Raw genomic sequence first — 15680 nt, forward strand, 5'->3', positions numbered from 1 at the left:
TTGTTTTTTTGGGGGGTGGGGGGAGGCTAGTTGACTTAGAAGTGTCAGGTCCACTGTAGGGCAGCAGCTGGTCCTGGGCAGACAAGTAACTCTCCAGGAATTCACTCAGCCTTGGAGAACAGCAGAGCTGCCACCATAGCAGTGGTGAGGGGAGGGGCACCCGTACAAATTTATAAAAGTTCACTATAGTGCAATGCAAATAATAAAAGACCCTGTCTCAAAAAGAATAAATTGAATTTTAAAATCATTCTTTATGATGAGATTCTCAGGTGCCAGGTTCCTTTGGTATCTGACAAATACTTTTTCTGAGTATTGTATTTTCTTACAATCTAAAATTTTGTTATGTTTTTCATTATTTGAGAAATGGTGTCTCTATGTAGACCAGGATGGCCTCCAAGTCACAGAGATACCCCTGTCTTTGCCTCCTAAATATTGGGATTAAAAGTATTCACCCCTCAAGACCTGGCCTAAAACTTTTTAAAACAATAAAAGTTTTCGGGTTGGAGAGATGGCTCAGTGGTTAAAAGCATTGCCTGCTCTTCCAAAGGTCCTGAGTTCAATTCCCAACAACCACAAGGTGGCTCACAACCATCTGTAAAGAGGTCTGGCGCCCTCTTCTGGCCTTCAGGCATACAGACAGAATATTGCATACATAATAAATAAATATTTAAAAAAAAACAATAAAAGTTTTCAATCTTTTTCTTAAGTCTACTGCTAACATAAGAGTTATTTGCCATGTGTGGGCCAAGTTAAAACAAAGCAGTCCAGCAAATAAACAGCAAACCAATACGAGAGCCAAGCCTGCAGATTCTCAGACTATTCTGCTTGTTATGATTATTCATACAAGCCACACCCACTCCCTCTCCCATCCACTGAGGCAGGCTGATCTTCAGCTTCCAGCTTTTTCCAGTCTTTCTCTCAGAGAGGCATCTTAGCTTCTGCCTCTCTACCCACTCTCTGCTTCCCTCCCTTTTCTGTCTCTCTTTTCCTCTTTCTCTCTCTCTACCCCTCAACTCCCTTCTCCCCTTTTGCCTTTCCCTTCGTAGCTCCCTGAATAAATATTTACCTCATTCTACATGTCGTGTCTATGCATGTTTCTGTCTCTGTCTGCCAGCCATATGTCTTCCTGCCTGGGCCAGCCACTGCTAGGGGACCATGAGCCATCTCTGCCTGGTACTGGCTGCTCCCAGGGCCTGCTGCCTGCCGCCACATGGCCTGCACCACCATTTGGGGACCTACAACATTTCTGCTGCCTACTGCCACACTGTATCTTGCCACATTTTTAAAAACATCATAACACTGCTGTTCCACTCCAGTTTTCAGTCCAAAGAGTATTTCTGGCCAGGCAGTGGTGCCGCACACCTTTAATCCCAGCACTCAAGACCCAGAGGCAGGTGGATCTTGGGAGTTCAAGGCTAGCATGGTCTACAAGAGCTAGTTCCAAGAGAGGCACCAACAGCTACAGAGAAACCCTGTCTTGAAACCCTCCACCCCAAAAAGTATTTCTATCCCACACTAACGTCACGAAATTACTATGGGAACTTTTTAAAGAGTTTAACTTACACAAATCATAGGTTTAAATTAGAAAAGAATGTATAGGAAATATATTTAGTTTTGAGACCCTTTTATATGCTAAAGTAGCATTAGTCACCAGGCAGCTAACATGAATGGGAGAATGTACAGTCCTCTCCATGTGAGTAAGGACTCCATTAATACATTTTAGAAATTCTGAAAAAGATCCGGGCAGTGGTGGCACATGCCTTTAATCCCAGCAATCGGAAGGCAAAGGCAGGCGGGTCTCCATGAGTTCGAGGCCAGCCTGGTCTACAAGAGCTAGTTCCAGGACAGGAACCAAAGAGCTACGGAGAAGCCCAGTCTCGAAAAATCCGAAAACAGAAATTCTGAAAAAGGAAAAGGCCCAGACTGTGGCTTCTGTTCTCATGGCCAACCATGACCAACTACATTTTAATTATTACTATATATGTATGAATGACATGTATGTACCTTTGTGAAGGTGTAGTGTGTACATGTCCATGTATGAAGTTGTATGTGCACGTGTCTGTGCACGTGAGTGTAGGCATGAATTCCCCTGGAGCCACAGTTACAGGCAGTTGTGTGCTGCAATCCCTGGGTGCTGTGAGTCAAGGTCGGGTCCTCTGTAAGAGCAGTAAGTGTTCTAACTACTGACCCTTCTCTTCAGTTCCTCCATCTCTTTTTACTGTTGTTTTGGTTTGGTTCTTGTTTTTTCAGAAAAGGTTTTCTCTGTGTAGCCCTGGCTGTCCTGGAACTTGCTCCATACACCAGGCTGGCCTGGAACTCAGAAACCTGTCTCTGCCTCCCAAGTGCTGGGATAAAGGCATGAATCCACCACACCTGGCTTTCTGACAAATGTTTACTATCTATGAAAGGCAGTGAAGGCATGAATAAGCACACAACCCTAGCTAACACAAAGGTCTGTGATAGACTCAGCAGAGGGAGTAATGGCACCTGCTGACAACCTGAATCCCATTTTTTTTCCAAACAGGGTTTCTCTGTTTATCAGTCCCATCCATTCTGGAACTATCTTTGTAGACCAGACCAGTCTTACCTTGAACTCAGAAATTCTAATGCTTTAATCCCAGAGTGCTGGGATTAAAGGCGTAGGCCACCACCCCTGGGGCAAATCCCACCTCTTTTTTTTTAACCTGATGGTGGGAGAGAACCAACTCCTGCAAGCTGTTCTCTGACCTCTACTTTAGAGCAGCCTTGAGACATACGCTACCACACACATAGATGCACACAAATAATAAATGAAATAATTAAAGCTGCCAGGCACAGTCGCATGTATCTTTAATCCAGCCAGCACTCAAGAGACAGAGGCAGGAAGAGATCGACTTGTGTTTGAGACCAGCCTGATCTACAATATTAGTTCCAAGAACATCCAAGTACACATAATTAGACTGTTTTTTGTTTTTTCTTTTTGACAGCCCCATCTTTATTAAGGGAATGAGTCTCTGGGGCCTTCACTACACAGCTTGTTATTCGTCACTGTCTCCAGAATCCTGTGACTTCATCGCATATGGATGCTCTGGAGGGATGGAGAAGGGCTCAATGTGCAGGGCTTCGAAGGCATCATCCTCTCGTAAGACCAGGTCCACTGTGGCTGGGGCCTGTGGCTCTGCTGTCAGCCTAGTGAAGCCACACTCGCCCAGAGTTTTCCCATCATCAAGGAGCTGGTCGTCCTTGTACAGCCGCTGCTCATCTGGTGGCCGCTTAAGGATGCTCTCAACGATGCGCTTCAGATCGAATACGGTACTCGACTCCTTGGCATCCGTGAAGATGGTGGTCTTGTGGCGCCAGATCATGAGAAACACGTCCATCCCAGAGGCTGCTTCTGGCTCCACACACCAGCACAGCCACACTCAGTCCCGAGATCCTTTTTTTAATATATCAACTTAAATAAAACTCACCGTGGGTTGGATGTAAGAAAGGTTGTTTTGTATTAAAACATGCATTCATTAGTTAGAGGAATCAGGTACTTGAGCCATAGTGAGCATGTGGAGGTGAGAAGAAAACTTGGAGTTCAATCCTTCCACACACTGAGCTTTTGTTGTTGGTTTTTTTCAAGACAGGGTTTCTCTGCTTAGCTGTTCTGGTTGACCTGGAACTCCCTTTGTAAGTGTAATGTCTGTCCTGTCCCTTCAAGAGACAAGCCCCGCCCTCCCAAGTCTACAGAGGCAGGAGGATCTTCACTCTGCTTCCTGCCCGCAAGCTCTCCCTTTCCTCCCTCCCTAAGAGGTAGTTTCTCCTCCTCCTCCTCTCCTCTCCCCCCTACATCCTCTCTCTGTTTCTCTCTCTCTGCCTCTTTCTCCTCGTTCCCCTTCTCCCTTCCTCTCCCTGTCCCCTTCCCTTCCATAATCCACTAAACAAATATCCAACCTCAGTCTTGCATGCTGTGCCCATCCATCTCTGTCTCTCACCCACCATAGCTCCTCTGGGACCTGGTTATCTGCCAAAGTCTCTCACCTGTTGTGTGGCTCCCTGCCTGGGACACTCTGCCTACCCTCAGGGAACTGTGCAGCATTTTAGTTTTACAATTACAATAAACCAGGTTGATCTTGATCTCACAGAAATCTGCCCGCCTCTGTATCTAGACATGTGCCACCATGACCAGCTGCCACCCTTGAGATTTTAAAACTGAAAAGAATTTTTTTGTTTTTTATTTTTTTTTATAATGCAAAAACTGGTAGATTTTATTGTGCAAGAAACAACTTGTGCAAAAACTTACATTTCTATACATGGAAACTTGCTGGGTAGCTAATAAAATAACTACTGCATACATACATTAAAAAAATAAAAATAACTTCACTGCCCATAGGCTAGCTTCTTACTGATCTTAGCATTACAGAATAGAAATAAAAACTTTTGGAAAAGAGACAAATGTAATCATGTCCTATGTTGAACTATTAAAGTTCAACTGTTCACTAATCTTACACCTACACCTGCCCATGTAACCATACTTCCTAATGAATGAAAACCTTGGTAACATTTCTAAAAACAGCCAACAAAATTCAACAAAACTCCCAACACTATAGAGAATAATTCTGAGATCGTTTTATGAAAATAAAAATTTTCTCCAGCTGACCAGTCAAAGAACGGAAATCAACATTCTCACTTCTCTAGGAGTAATTCTAGTTCTCTCTGCAAAGAACTAAGCTGCTCCTTCTCCCTGTCTTCTTTTTGTTTGAGTTCATCCAGAACAGCCTGAAACCTCTTCTTGAGAGCCAAGTTTTCTACTTTCATGATGAGATCCTCCTGGCGCTTTGCCCTGTCTTGGGTCTCCTGGAGCTTGCCTTTCATGTTATCAATCTGTTTCTGAATTTCCATAACCAACCGGTTGGTTCCTTCATTTTCTTGGTGCTGTTCATCTGACTCATTGAGCTTGTCTTGTAGCTGCCTCTCCAGATCTTCCTCGGTGTCAATGATGTTGACATCTTCCTCATCTTCACTGCTGCTGCTGAGGTCATTGAATATCTCTCGAAGCTCATCGAGTTCTAGTGAGTCATGGCCCTGCCTGTGGCCAGACATTCCTGGAGAGGAGATATCGAGGCCTTGATTTTCGGTCTCCTTTGTTTCATCTTCAGCAATTATCTCCCAACGAGTGCTGACAGCTTCAGCATCGGTGCTCAGCAACCGCTTCACTTCTTTTTCCACATCGGGAGACTCAATATACTTCTTCTTTGCTGTCTTCCGGAACCTTCTCTTTCTGACATTTTTTAGAGGTAGAGTGATTCCATGGTTCCAAAGAAACTTTTTCTCTTTGTCCTTATCTTTTTCCTTGCTTGCTTTGGGATCAGCGGCGGCAACCGGCTCCTCCACAGGAGGGTATAGGTCACCATCTACTGTGGATACAAGCATCTGACAGATATCTGCTGTCTTGTAAAAGGTTTTTTTATCGATGGTTTTCAAGCTTTCCATAACACAAGGCAAATCTACCAATTTGGCGGCCAAGGGCACTCGATCCACCCTGACCATTCCATGCCGCCTGTCAGGGTGTAACTCAATGGTCAGTCTGTCCTTCAGGTCGACGTGTCCAGACTGCACCGCCCTCCTCACAGTTGAGGCATATTCTGGGGGCAATCGTAAGATAAACTGGCTCTCCAGTTCATGAGGCGCATCGTCTTTGCTCTTACTCATCTTTGATTCCTTGGGAGTTACTCCTCCAACAGATGCTTGCTGCACTAAAAGAGTTCAGCTCAGTCTGCGGGCGAGGTACAGCTTCCCGCGGCCAGAGCAAAGCGGCGGGGAGCGGCACGTTTTTTTTTTGGTCTCTCTGCGATCTGGGCCTCTGCACACCGACCTGCGCGCCACCAATGAAAGGGCTCAGGTCCTTTGGCTGGAAATCTCGCTGGCCTCCTCTCGAAGCAGCTGACTCCGGAGCTCACCGCCTCTGTCTGCCACCCACCTACGCAGAAAACAAGCGAGAAAGAGCTAAAATGATTAATTTTAAAATGACAATATATACGATTTGAAATGTGTGAGACTAAAATGTTTTCTGTCTCTCGATTATTTGTCTTGGTCTCATGTATGGAATATCACCTTTATAAAAGTGTGCATTTATTTTTAATTCATGAGTCATTTGCCTACATGTATGTATGGGCACCACATGAGGGCCTGGTGCCATAGATGCCAGAAGGGAGACTCGTATCCCATGGAAGCAGATGGTTGTGAATGTCATGCAGGTGCTGGGAACTGAACCCAGGTCTTCTACAAGAGCAATCAGTGCTCTTTATGACTGAACTATCCCTCCAGCCCAGGAATATTACCTTTCGATAATTATAGTACCCCTCAAAATTTAAATTTTTAGAGGAACAGACCACAAAAATAACTTACATTTACCAAAAGATATGATAGAAAAACAAGCATTTTGGCCAGGCAGTGGTGGCACATGCCTTTAATCCCAGCACTCAGGAGGCAGGCACTAGCCTAGTATACAAGAGCTAGTTCCAGGACAGCTAGGACTGTTACACAGAGAAACCCTGTCCCGAAATACAAACAAAAACAACCATGCATTTTGGAGCCTGGTTATGGCCCAGGTAGTAGTGTTTACATAGTACTTACAAAGTCCTAGGTTCAACCCTTGATACCATCAGAGGTGGTGTCACACAACCTGTAATCCCAGAACCCGGGACGTGGAGGCAGGAGGATCACAAATTCAAGGAATGCTCGATTACATAGTGAATTTGAGGGCATCCTGAGTTAAATGAGACCTTATATAAGATTAAAAGGAGGGCCGGGTAGTGGTGGTGCACGCCTTTAATTCCAGTACTCCAGAGGCAGAGGCAGGAAGATCTCTGTGAATTTGATGCCAGCCTGGTCTACAAAGGGAGTTCTGGGATAGCTAGGGCTGCCACACAGAGAAAAACTGTCTCAAAAAAAAAAAACAAAAAATGAAAATAAAACAAAGATAAAAAGGAAGGTTTTGGGTTGTCTCTGTTTTTGAAGATGACTCAATTTCAGAGAAACTGAGAAGCCTGCTGCAATCCTACAGGCTGAGCTCCTAAAGATGAGGAGGTGTAGAGAATCTGGAGTAAGTCTCAATAAGCTGTAGCACAATTAACAAAAACACAGACACAGATATTGGGGTTCAACCTGAATACGAGAAAAGCAAAGCAGCCAGAAACTACCACATACCTCTCCTTCAGTCCGAGTACGGTGGCGATCCTGCCTCCAGGAATCCTCAGAATGAGAGTGGCTGAGAGCTGTCTCCTCCTGTCTTATATTCCTCTCTAGGGCGGGGATTAAGGGCGTGTACCGCTCCCGCCCAGTTTCTGTGACAACTAGTCTGGCTACTTGGATTAAAGGTGTGTGATGCCACTATCTGGTGGGTGAGGCTGACCAGGGTGTTTGTTTTACTCTCTAATCTTCAGGCAAGCTTGATTTACTAAAATACAAATGAAATACCACTACAATAAGCAGTCTGACAGTGTGACTACCTAGATCTAGTGCCCACCAGGGTACCACAGTCTCCTCTGCGATCTCATCAATACTGCCTGCCACAGAACAGCATCTGAACCCATTCACTCACCGTAACAGGGGAAATCATTGCTTTCCAAGTTCACCTGAACATGGAGTCAAACTTGTATCTATAAATGTCAGAAATCAGAGGCAGAGGTCACAGGAAGCAGTGAGGTGAGAAGGAAATGTCCAGCAGATTCGATCTCATGTGGGTGAAGACAAGTAGAAAACACACCAGGGAGAGCCAAGCCACTTTATTTTAAATTAGCTGAGGAGCAGGAATGGCTGGACAGGGAGATGCCTCGGGAAAGAGGGCACATAGCAGAGGGGATGAGAAGACTGCCTCGGGTGGACGCTTCATCGAACTCATCCTTCTTACAAGTCCTTATAGGTCACTCCGCTAGACCTTAGGGCCCTGACCTTAAGGAACAGATCATCTTGCCTAAGGCTGTGGTCATGGGACTGAGAGCTGCTGGGTTCCAGGCTAGAAAGGGTGTTCTGAAGTTCCAAGAGGAAGTAAAATGAAAAACCAACCATTAGGGAGACTGTGATGTGCATAAAACCAGGCCCTGGACATCCTGGAAAGGACGCACAGGCCTGGTTTGTATGTGCCCATGCACAGGTGCTTCTCACTGAGGACCTGTTTCTGCCCCCCAACTGCAATGAGTGATGTAATGGGGAATGTAGTGGTACCTGTCCTGGAACTATCTCTTGTAGACCAGGCTCTCCTTGAACTCACAGAGATCTTCCTGCCTCTGCCCCTCTCTTGAGTGCTGGTTTCAAAGGCATGCACCACCACCGACTGGCCCCGCTTACTATGTTCCTAAAGCTTTGTGTTTCCTGGCTATCGATGGAAAATCCAAAGGCCAAGTAATCCAAGATCAGGGCTCAAAGGAGCCCTTCCTTATTCCTTAGGCCACGTGAGATCTGTCTTCAAAATTAATAAAGTAAAAAAGAGCCAGGTGTGTTTTGCATGCAAACTAGTTATCTAAACTCTTAGGAGGGAGAGGCAGGAGGGTCAGAATTTCAAGGCCAGTTCCAGAGCGTGTTTGATGCTAGTCCAGTAGTACAGGAGAACATGTCTTAAAAGGGGTAGCAAAGGAAATATACACAATATTCCTTATATTACTTAACATAGTAATAACCATTATGGTCTGACTTCCTTGTTCATGTTCTCCCTTCTTCTGCTCTTCATCTGGCCCTTGGGAGCTCAGTCCAGTGCTCCATTGTGGGTCTCTGTCTCTATCTCCATCCATCACCAGATGAAGTTTCTCAAACCCTCCCCCCATTTCAGCCACATTCAGAGAGTCTGGTTTGGTCGCATGCTCATTCAGTCCCTGTCCAGCTGGATTTGGTGAGCTCCCATTAGAACAGGCACACTGTCTCAGTGAGTGGACCAAACCCTCGCGGTCCAGATTTCCTTGCTCATCTTCTCCCTCCTTCTGCTCTTCAGTTGGACCTTGGGAGCTCAGTCTGATGCTCTGATGAGGGACTTTTGTTGGACTGGAAGTCCAAACATCAGGGAGGAGTTGCTCCAGACACAATTCACAAAGCCTCAATTGATGCAAAAGTAAGAGAATTTTATTGTGTCACAGCAGGGTCCCTTAAGGTTCGAGATATGAAGGACATCTGATTGCTGTTACAGCCCATCTTTTAAAGCAAAAAGCCACAGACAAAAATGGGGAACCTGCAGGTTGTTTTCCAACTTATTGGATTGGCTTACTCAAAGGGTTACTAGCAGTGATTGGTCTATTCCAGGGGGAGAATAGCCCTGAGATCGGGTGAGATAAGAGAGCGTCTCTAGGCGGGCCACGGTGGCACACGCCTTTAATCCCAGCAGTCGGGAGGCAGAGGCAGGCGGATCTCTGGGAGTTCGAGGCCAGCCTGGTCTACAAGAGCTAGTTCCAGGACAGGCTCCAAAGCTACAGAGAAACCCTGTCTCAAAAAACCTAAAAAATAAAAAGAGAGAGAGAGAGCATCTCTGTGGTCTTCCTGACCTTGTTCCAGTGACTAAATCAATATGTCAGGAACTGAGGCGACATCTGTGGGTTGCCTTTGCCTCAATTCCCGGAATGGAATTATGTTTGAAGATTATTCACAAGGACACAGGGTGATGAGCAGTCCAGCATGTGTGTGTTGGGGGGTGACTGTCCCGTTTCCAAGAGAGAGTGAGTGTAAGGTTTTAGAAAAATGTCCTAGGGTTGAGGGGGCTTAGAAATGCATTTACAGACTTTCACTTTCTTTCTATCTCCACCATCGCTGCAGTTCCTTACTCTTTGAGGCAGAATCCCTTATTGATCTGGAACTTGACATGTGGATGTGGCTGCAGCTCTCAGAATCTGCTTCTCCAGGGCTGGTTTTATAAGCATGGTCTGTCCAGCCTGACTTCTTCTTTAATAGAACCTAATTGATTTCCTCACAAGAGCACTTTGTGGCTGAGCCATCTCCATAGCTCCCACTATTCATAAATATTAGGTTTAAGAGCTGCCTCAGGGCTGGAGGTGTAGCTCTTGGTAGAGTGCTTGCCTGGTGTCTGCTTTGCTTCTTCTTTCTGTGTTATCTTGTGATTGAAAGCAACTTGGGGTAAGTGAATTTAAAACAGCCCAGGACCAGCTGCTGCCTAGGAATGGTGTTACTGTGTGCAGTGGACTGGGCCCCTCTAAATCAATGAGCCTCCCCACATTAAAAAAAAAACAATCCCACAAAATCCCCAGAGGCCAACCTTTTTTTGTTTTTTGTTTTGTTGAGACAGGGATTCTCCATAGCTTTGGAGCCTGTCCTGGTACTAGCTCTTGTAGACCAGACTGGACTGGAACTCACAGAGATCCACCTGCCTCTGCCTCGGGAGAGCTGTGATTAAAGGTGTGTGCCACCACCGCCCAACAAGTCCCATCTGATTAAGGCAATTCCACAGTTGGGGTTTCCTATCCCGGGTGACAATAGTTTACTGTCAAGTTGACAGAAATTATTACTGTGTATAAATGAATGCACCTATGGCACTCAGAGGCCGGTTTCATGGATTTTGCTCTCTCTCCTTTACATGGGTCCGAGATATCAAACTCAGGTTGGTAGCTGGTGTGGCACACAGTGCCTTTACCCCCACCTCACTGTCCTGTCCTCTTCTTGACCACCTACTCAAAACATTCTAAGTTATAAGGGAGGGCTCCCTTGACCTGTGACCTTGGATTACTTGGCCTTTGGATTTTCTGGAGACGACCGGGAAACACAGTTTTAAGAACGTAGAGGCGGGGCTAGGCGGCGGTGGCCCACACCTTTGATCCCAGCACTCAGGAGGCAGAGGCAGGTGGATCTCTGTGCGTTCAAGGTCAGCCCGGTCCGCAAGAGCTAGTTCCAGGACAGGTTCCAAACCTAAAGAGAAACCCTCTCTCGAAAAACCAAATATATCGGGCTGGGGGGAGACTTAATTGGGGGAGGGGGAGGGAAATGGGAGGCGGTGGCGGGGAAGAGACAGAAATCTTTAATAAATAAATAAATTAATTAAAAAAATAAAATAAAATAAAAATAAATTTAAAAAAAGAAAAACCAAATATAAAAATTAAAAATAAATAAATAGTAATTTTAAAATAAATTAAATTACTGTGTTCTGTATGCCCTTATGGAGGCCAAAGGACAATTGCTGGAGTCAGGTCTCTCCTTCCACCATGTGGGTCCCAGGGGATGTACTGAGGCTGTCAGGCTTGGCTGCCAACACCTTCCCTCACTGCGTCACCTCACCTCTTCCTGCTCTATTTCTTTTTGTTTTTGAGACAAGGTCTCGCTACACTTCTAGCAGGCTTAGAACTCCCTGTGTTGGGTGGCCTTGAACTCATTGAAACAGTGTAGGCCTCTGCTCACTGAACAGGGGAATTAAAGGCACCTGCAACCAAGCCTGGCCTGATCTATTTAATTTGTTTGTTTTTGGGAGAGGATTTTTCTTAATAAATCTGCCTGTTCTAAAACTATGTAGACCAGGTTCACTTCAAACTCACAAAACACTCCAGCCTTTGCCTTCCGAGGGCTGGGCGTCCACAACCACTGCCCAAGTTGCCTGCTTTGTTCTTAAAACTTTGTGTTCCCTGGCTGTCTCTACAAAATCTGGGGGCAGAGTAACTCAAGGTCAGACTCAAGGGAGCCCTCGGTGGTTCTTTAGGAGTTTCCATGAGTAGGTGGTGAAGACGACGACAGGACAGTGAGGTGGCGGTAAAGGCACTGTGGGCCACACCAGCTACCAACCTGAGTTTGACCTCTGGGACCCATGTAAAGGAGAGAGAGCCAAACCCATGAAACTGTCCTACGAGCCCCATGGGTACATTCATATATACACAGGAATAATATCTTAAAAATGAGGGAAAGGCCTGTGCAGTGGTAATACACTCCTTTAATTCCGGCAGTCAAGAGGGAGGCAGAGGCAGGTAGATATCTGTGAGTTCAAGGAGAGCCTGGTCTACAAGAGCTAGTTCCAGGACAGGTTCCACTACATTCCCCATTACATCACTCATTGCAGTTGGGGACAGAAACAGGTCCTCAGTGAGAAGCACCTGTGCATGGGCACATACAAACCAGGCCTGCGTGTCCTTTCCAGGATGTCCAGGGCCTGGTTTTATGCACATCACAGTCTCCCTAATGGTTGGTTTTTCATTTTACTTCCTCTTAGAACTTCGGAACACCCTTTCTAGCCTGGAACCCAGCAGCTCTCAGTCCTCTACCCCCAGCCCTGGGCGAGAGGATCTGTTCCTTCAGGTCAGGGCGCCAAGGTCTAGCAGAGTGACCTATAAGGACTTGTAAGAAGGATGAGCTAGATGAAACATCCATCCGAGGCAGTCTTCTCATCCCCTCTGCTATGTGCCCTCTTTCCCGAGGCATCTCCCTGTCCAGCCATTCCTGCTCCTCAGCTAATTTAAAATAAAGTGGCTTGGCTCTCCCTGGTGTGTTTTCTACGTGTCTTCACCCACATGAGATCGATTCTTCTGGACATTTCCTTCTCACCTAACTGCTTCCTGTGACCTCTGCCTCTGATTTCTGACATTTATAGATACAAGTTTGACTCCAAGTTCAGGTGAACTTGGAAAGCAATGATTTCCCCTGTTGCGGAGAGTAGAATGGGTTCAGATGCTGTTCTGTGGCAGGCAGTATTGATGAGATCGCAGAGGAGCATGTGGTACCCTGGTGGGCACTAGATCTAGGCAGTCACACTGTCAGACTGCTTATTGTAATAGTATTTCATTTTTATTTTAGTATATCAAGAACCTCACCGACCAGACAGTAGCATCACACACCTTTAATCCAAGTAGCCACAGTAGTTTGTCGTAGAAACTGGGTGGTAGTGATGCACGCCTTTAATCCCAGCCCTAGAGAGGGATATAAGACAGGAGGAGACAGCTCTCAGCCAGTCTCATTCTGAGGGTTCCTGGAGGCAGGATCGCCCTATTAGGACTGTGGTAGAGGTAAGAGGCAGTGTCTGGCTGCTTTATTTTCCTGGTCTTCAGGTTGAACCCCAATATCTGTGTCTGTGTTTTTGTTAATTGTGCTACAGCTTATTGAGACTTACTCCAGATTCTCTACACCACCTCATCCTTAGCAACTCAGCCTGTATGGTTGTAGCAGGCTTCTCAGTTTCTGTGAAATTGAGCCATCTTCAAAGCAAACAGACACAACCTAAAACCTTTTTTTTTTTATTTTTTTTATTTTTTTATTTTTCGAGACAGGGTTTCTCTGTAGCCTTTGGTTCCTGTCCTGGAACTAGCTCTGTAGACCAGGCTGGCCTCGAACTCGCAGAGATCCGCCTGCCTCTGCCTCCCGAGTGCTGGGATTACAGGTTGTGTGCCACCACATCTGATAGTGTCAAAGGTTGAACCTAGGACTTTGTAAGTACTATGTAAACACTACTAACTGGGCCATAACCAGGCCCCAAAATGCATGGTTATTTTTGTTTGTATTTCGGGACAGGGTTTCTCTGTGTAACAGTCCTAGCTGTCCTGGAACTAGCTCTTGTAGTCTAGGCTAGCGTCTGCCTCCTGAGTGCTGGGATTAAAGGCATGTGCCACCACTGCCTGGCCAAAATGCTTGTTTTTCTATCATGTTTTTTGGTAAACGTAAGTTATTTTTGTGGTCTGTTCCTCTAAAAACTTAAATTTTGAGGGGTACTATAATTATCGAAAGGTAATATTCCTGGGCTGGAGGGATAGTTCAGTCGTTAAGAGCACTGATTGCTCTTGTAGAAGACCTGGGTTCAGTTCCCAGCACCTGCATGACAGTTCACAACCATCTGCTTCCATGGGATACGAGTCTCCCTTCTGGCATCTGATGGCACCAGGCCCTCATGTGGTGCCCATACATACATGTAGGCAAATGACTCATGAATTAAAAATAAATGCACACTTTTATAAAGGTGATATTCCATACATGAGACCAAGACAAATAATCGAGAGACAGAAAACATTTTAGTCTCACACATTTCAAATAGTATATATTGTCATTTTAAAATAAATCATTTTTGCTCTTTCTCGCTTGTTTTCTGTGTAGGTCGGTGGCAAAAGGAGGCGGTTAGCTCTGGAGTCAGCTGCTTCCAGCGGAGGCCAGTGAGATTTCACGCCACAGGACCTGAGCCCTTTCCTTGGTGGCGCGCAGGTCGGTGTGCAGAGGCCCAGATCGCAGAGAGACCAAAAGGAGGACGCGCCGCTCCCTGCCGCTTTGCTCTGGCCGCGGGAAGCTGTACCTCGCCCGCAGACTGAGCTGAACTCTTTTAGTGCAGCAAGCATCTGTTGGAGGAGTAACTCCCAAGGAATCAAAGATGAGTAAGAGCAAAGACGATGCGCCTCATGAACTGGAGAGCCAGTTTATCTTACGATTGCCCCCAGAATATGCCTCAACTGTGAGGAGGGCGGTGCAGTCTGGACACGTCGACCTGAAGGACAGACTGACCATTGAGTTACACCCTGACGGGCGGCATGGAATCGTCAGGGTGGATCGAGTGCCCTTGGCCGCCAAATTGGTAGATTTGCCTTGTGTTATGGAAAGCTTGAAAACCATCGACAAAAAAACCTTTTACAAGACAGCAGATATCTGTCAGATGCTTGTATCCACAGTAGATGGTGACCTATACCCTCCTGTGGAGGAGCCGGTTGCCGCCGCTGATCCCAAAGCAAGCAAGGAAAAAGATAAGGACAAAGAGAAAAAGTTTCTTTGGAACCATGGAATCACTCTACCTCTAAAAAATGTCAGAAAGAGAAGGTTCCGGAAGACAGCAAAGAAGAAGTATATTGAGTCTCCCGATGTGGAAAAAGAAGTGAAGCGGTTGCTGAGCACCGATGCTGAAGCTGTCAGCACTCGTTGGGAGATAATTGCTGAAGATGAAACAAAGGAGACCGAAAATCAAGGCCTCGATATCTCCTCTCCAGGAATGTCTGGCCACAGGCAAGGCCATGACTCACTAGAACTCGATGAACTTCGAGAGATATTCAATGACCTCAGCAGCAGCAGTGAAGATGAGGAAGATGTCAACATCATTGACACCGAGGAAGATCTGGAGAGGCAGCTACAAGACAAGCTCAATGAGTCAGATGAACAGCACCAAGAAAATGAAGGAACCAACCGGTTGGTTATGGGAATTCAGAAACAGATTGATAACATGAAAGGCAAGCTCCAGGAGACCCAAGACAGGGCAAAGCGTCAGGAGGATCTCATCATGAAAGTAGAAAACTTGGCTCTCAAGAAGAGGTTTCAGGCTGTTCTGGATGAACTCAAACAAAAAGAAGACAGGGAGAAGGAGCAGGTTAGTTCTTTGCAGAGAGAACTAGAATTACTCCTAGAGAAGTGAGAATGTTGATTTCTGTTCTTTGACTGGTCAGCTTGCAAAAATTTTTATTTTCATAAAACGATCTCAGAATTATTCTCTATAGTGTTGGGAGTTTTGTTGAATTTTGTTGGCTGTTTTTAGAAATGTTACCAAGGTTTTCATTCATTTGGAAGTATGGTTACAGGGGCAGGTGTAGGTGTAAGATTAGTGAACAGTTGAACTTTAATAGTTCAACATAGGACATGATTACATTTGTCTCTTTTCCAGAAGTTTTTATTTCTATTCTGTAATGCTAAGATCAGTAAGTAGCTAGCCTATGGGCAGTGAAGTTATTTTTATTTTTTTAATGTATGTATGCAGTAGTTATTTTATTAGCTACCCAGCAAGT

The 15680-nt window shown here is 45.7% G+C and overlaps 2 protein-coding genes and 1 pseudogene across 2 annotated transcripts; 1 reads left to right on the forward strand and 2 right to left on the reverse strand.

Moving 5' to 3' along the window:
- Positions 1-3017: 3017 nt before the first annotated feature.
- Positions 3018-3378, reverse strand: LOC142833304 (elongin-B pseudogene; annotated as a pseudogene).
- A 1272-nt stretch (positions 3379-4650) lies between these two features.
- LOC142834203 (transcription initiation factor TFIID subunit 7-like) lies at positions 4651-5766 on the reverse strand. Its single transcript, XM_075946439.1, has one exon. The coding sequence runs from the start codon at positions 5674-5676 to the stop codon at positions 4651-4653; it is 1026 nt and encodes a 341-aa protein (XP_075802554.1). The 5' UTR covers positions 5677-5766.
- Positions 5767-14211: 8445 nt separating this feature from the next.
- Positions 14212-15313, forward strand: LOC142834204 (transcription initiation factor TFIID subunit 7). The gene has a single exon (XM_075946440.1). The coding sequence runs from the start codon at positions 14288-14290 to the stop codon at positions 15311-15313; it is 1026 nt and encodes a 341-aa protein (XP_075802555.1). The 5' UTR covers positions 14212-14287.
- Positions 15314-15680: the final 367 nt, after the last annotated feature.

Source organism: Microtus pennsylvanicus, chromosome 13, assembly GCF_037038515.1.
Source record: "Microtus pennsylvanicus isolate mMicPen1 chromosome 13, mMicPen1.hap1, whole genome shotgun sequence".
NCBI classification, from domain to species: Eukaryota; Metazoa; Chordata; class Mammalia; order Rodentia; family Cricetidae; genus Microtus; species Microtus pennsylvanicus.

What these genes read in the sequence shown, in the direction of transcription:
- LOC142834203 (XM_075946439.1), bottom strand. Translation starts at nt 5,676, where the DNA reads ATGAGTAAGAGCAAAGACGATGCGCCTCATGAACTGGAGAGCCAGTTT.
- LOC142834204 (XM_075946440.1), top strand. Translation starts at nt 14,288, where the DNA reads ATGAGTAAGAGCAAAGACGATGCGCCTCATGAACTGGAGAGCCAGTTT.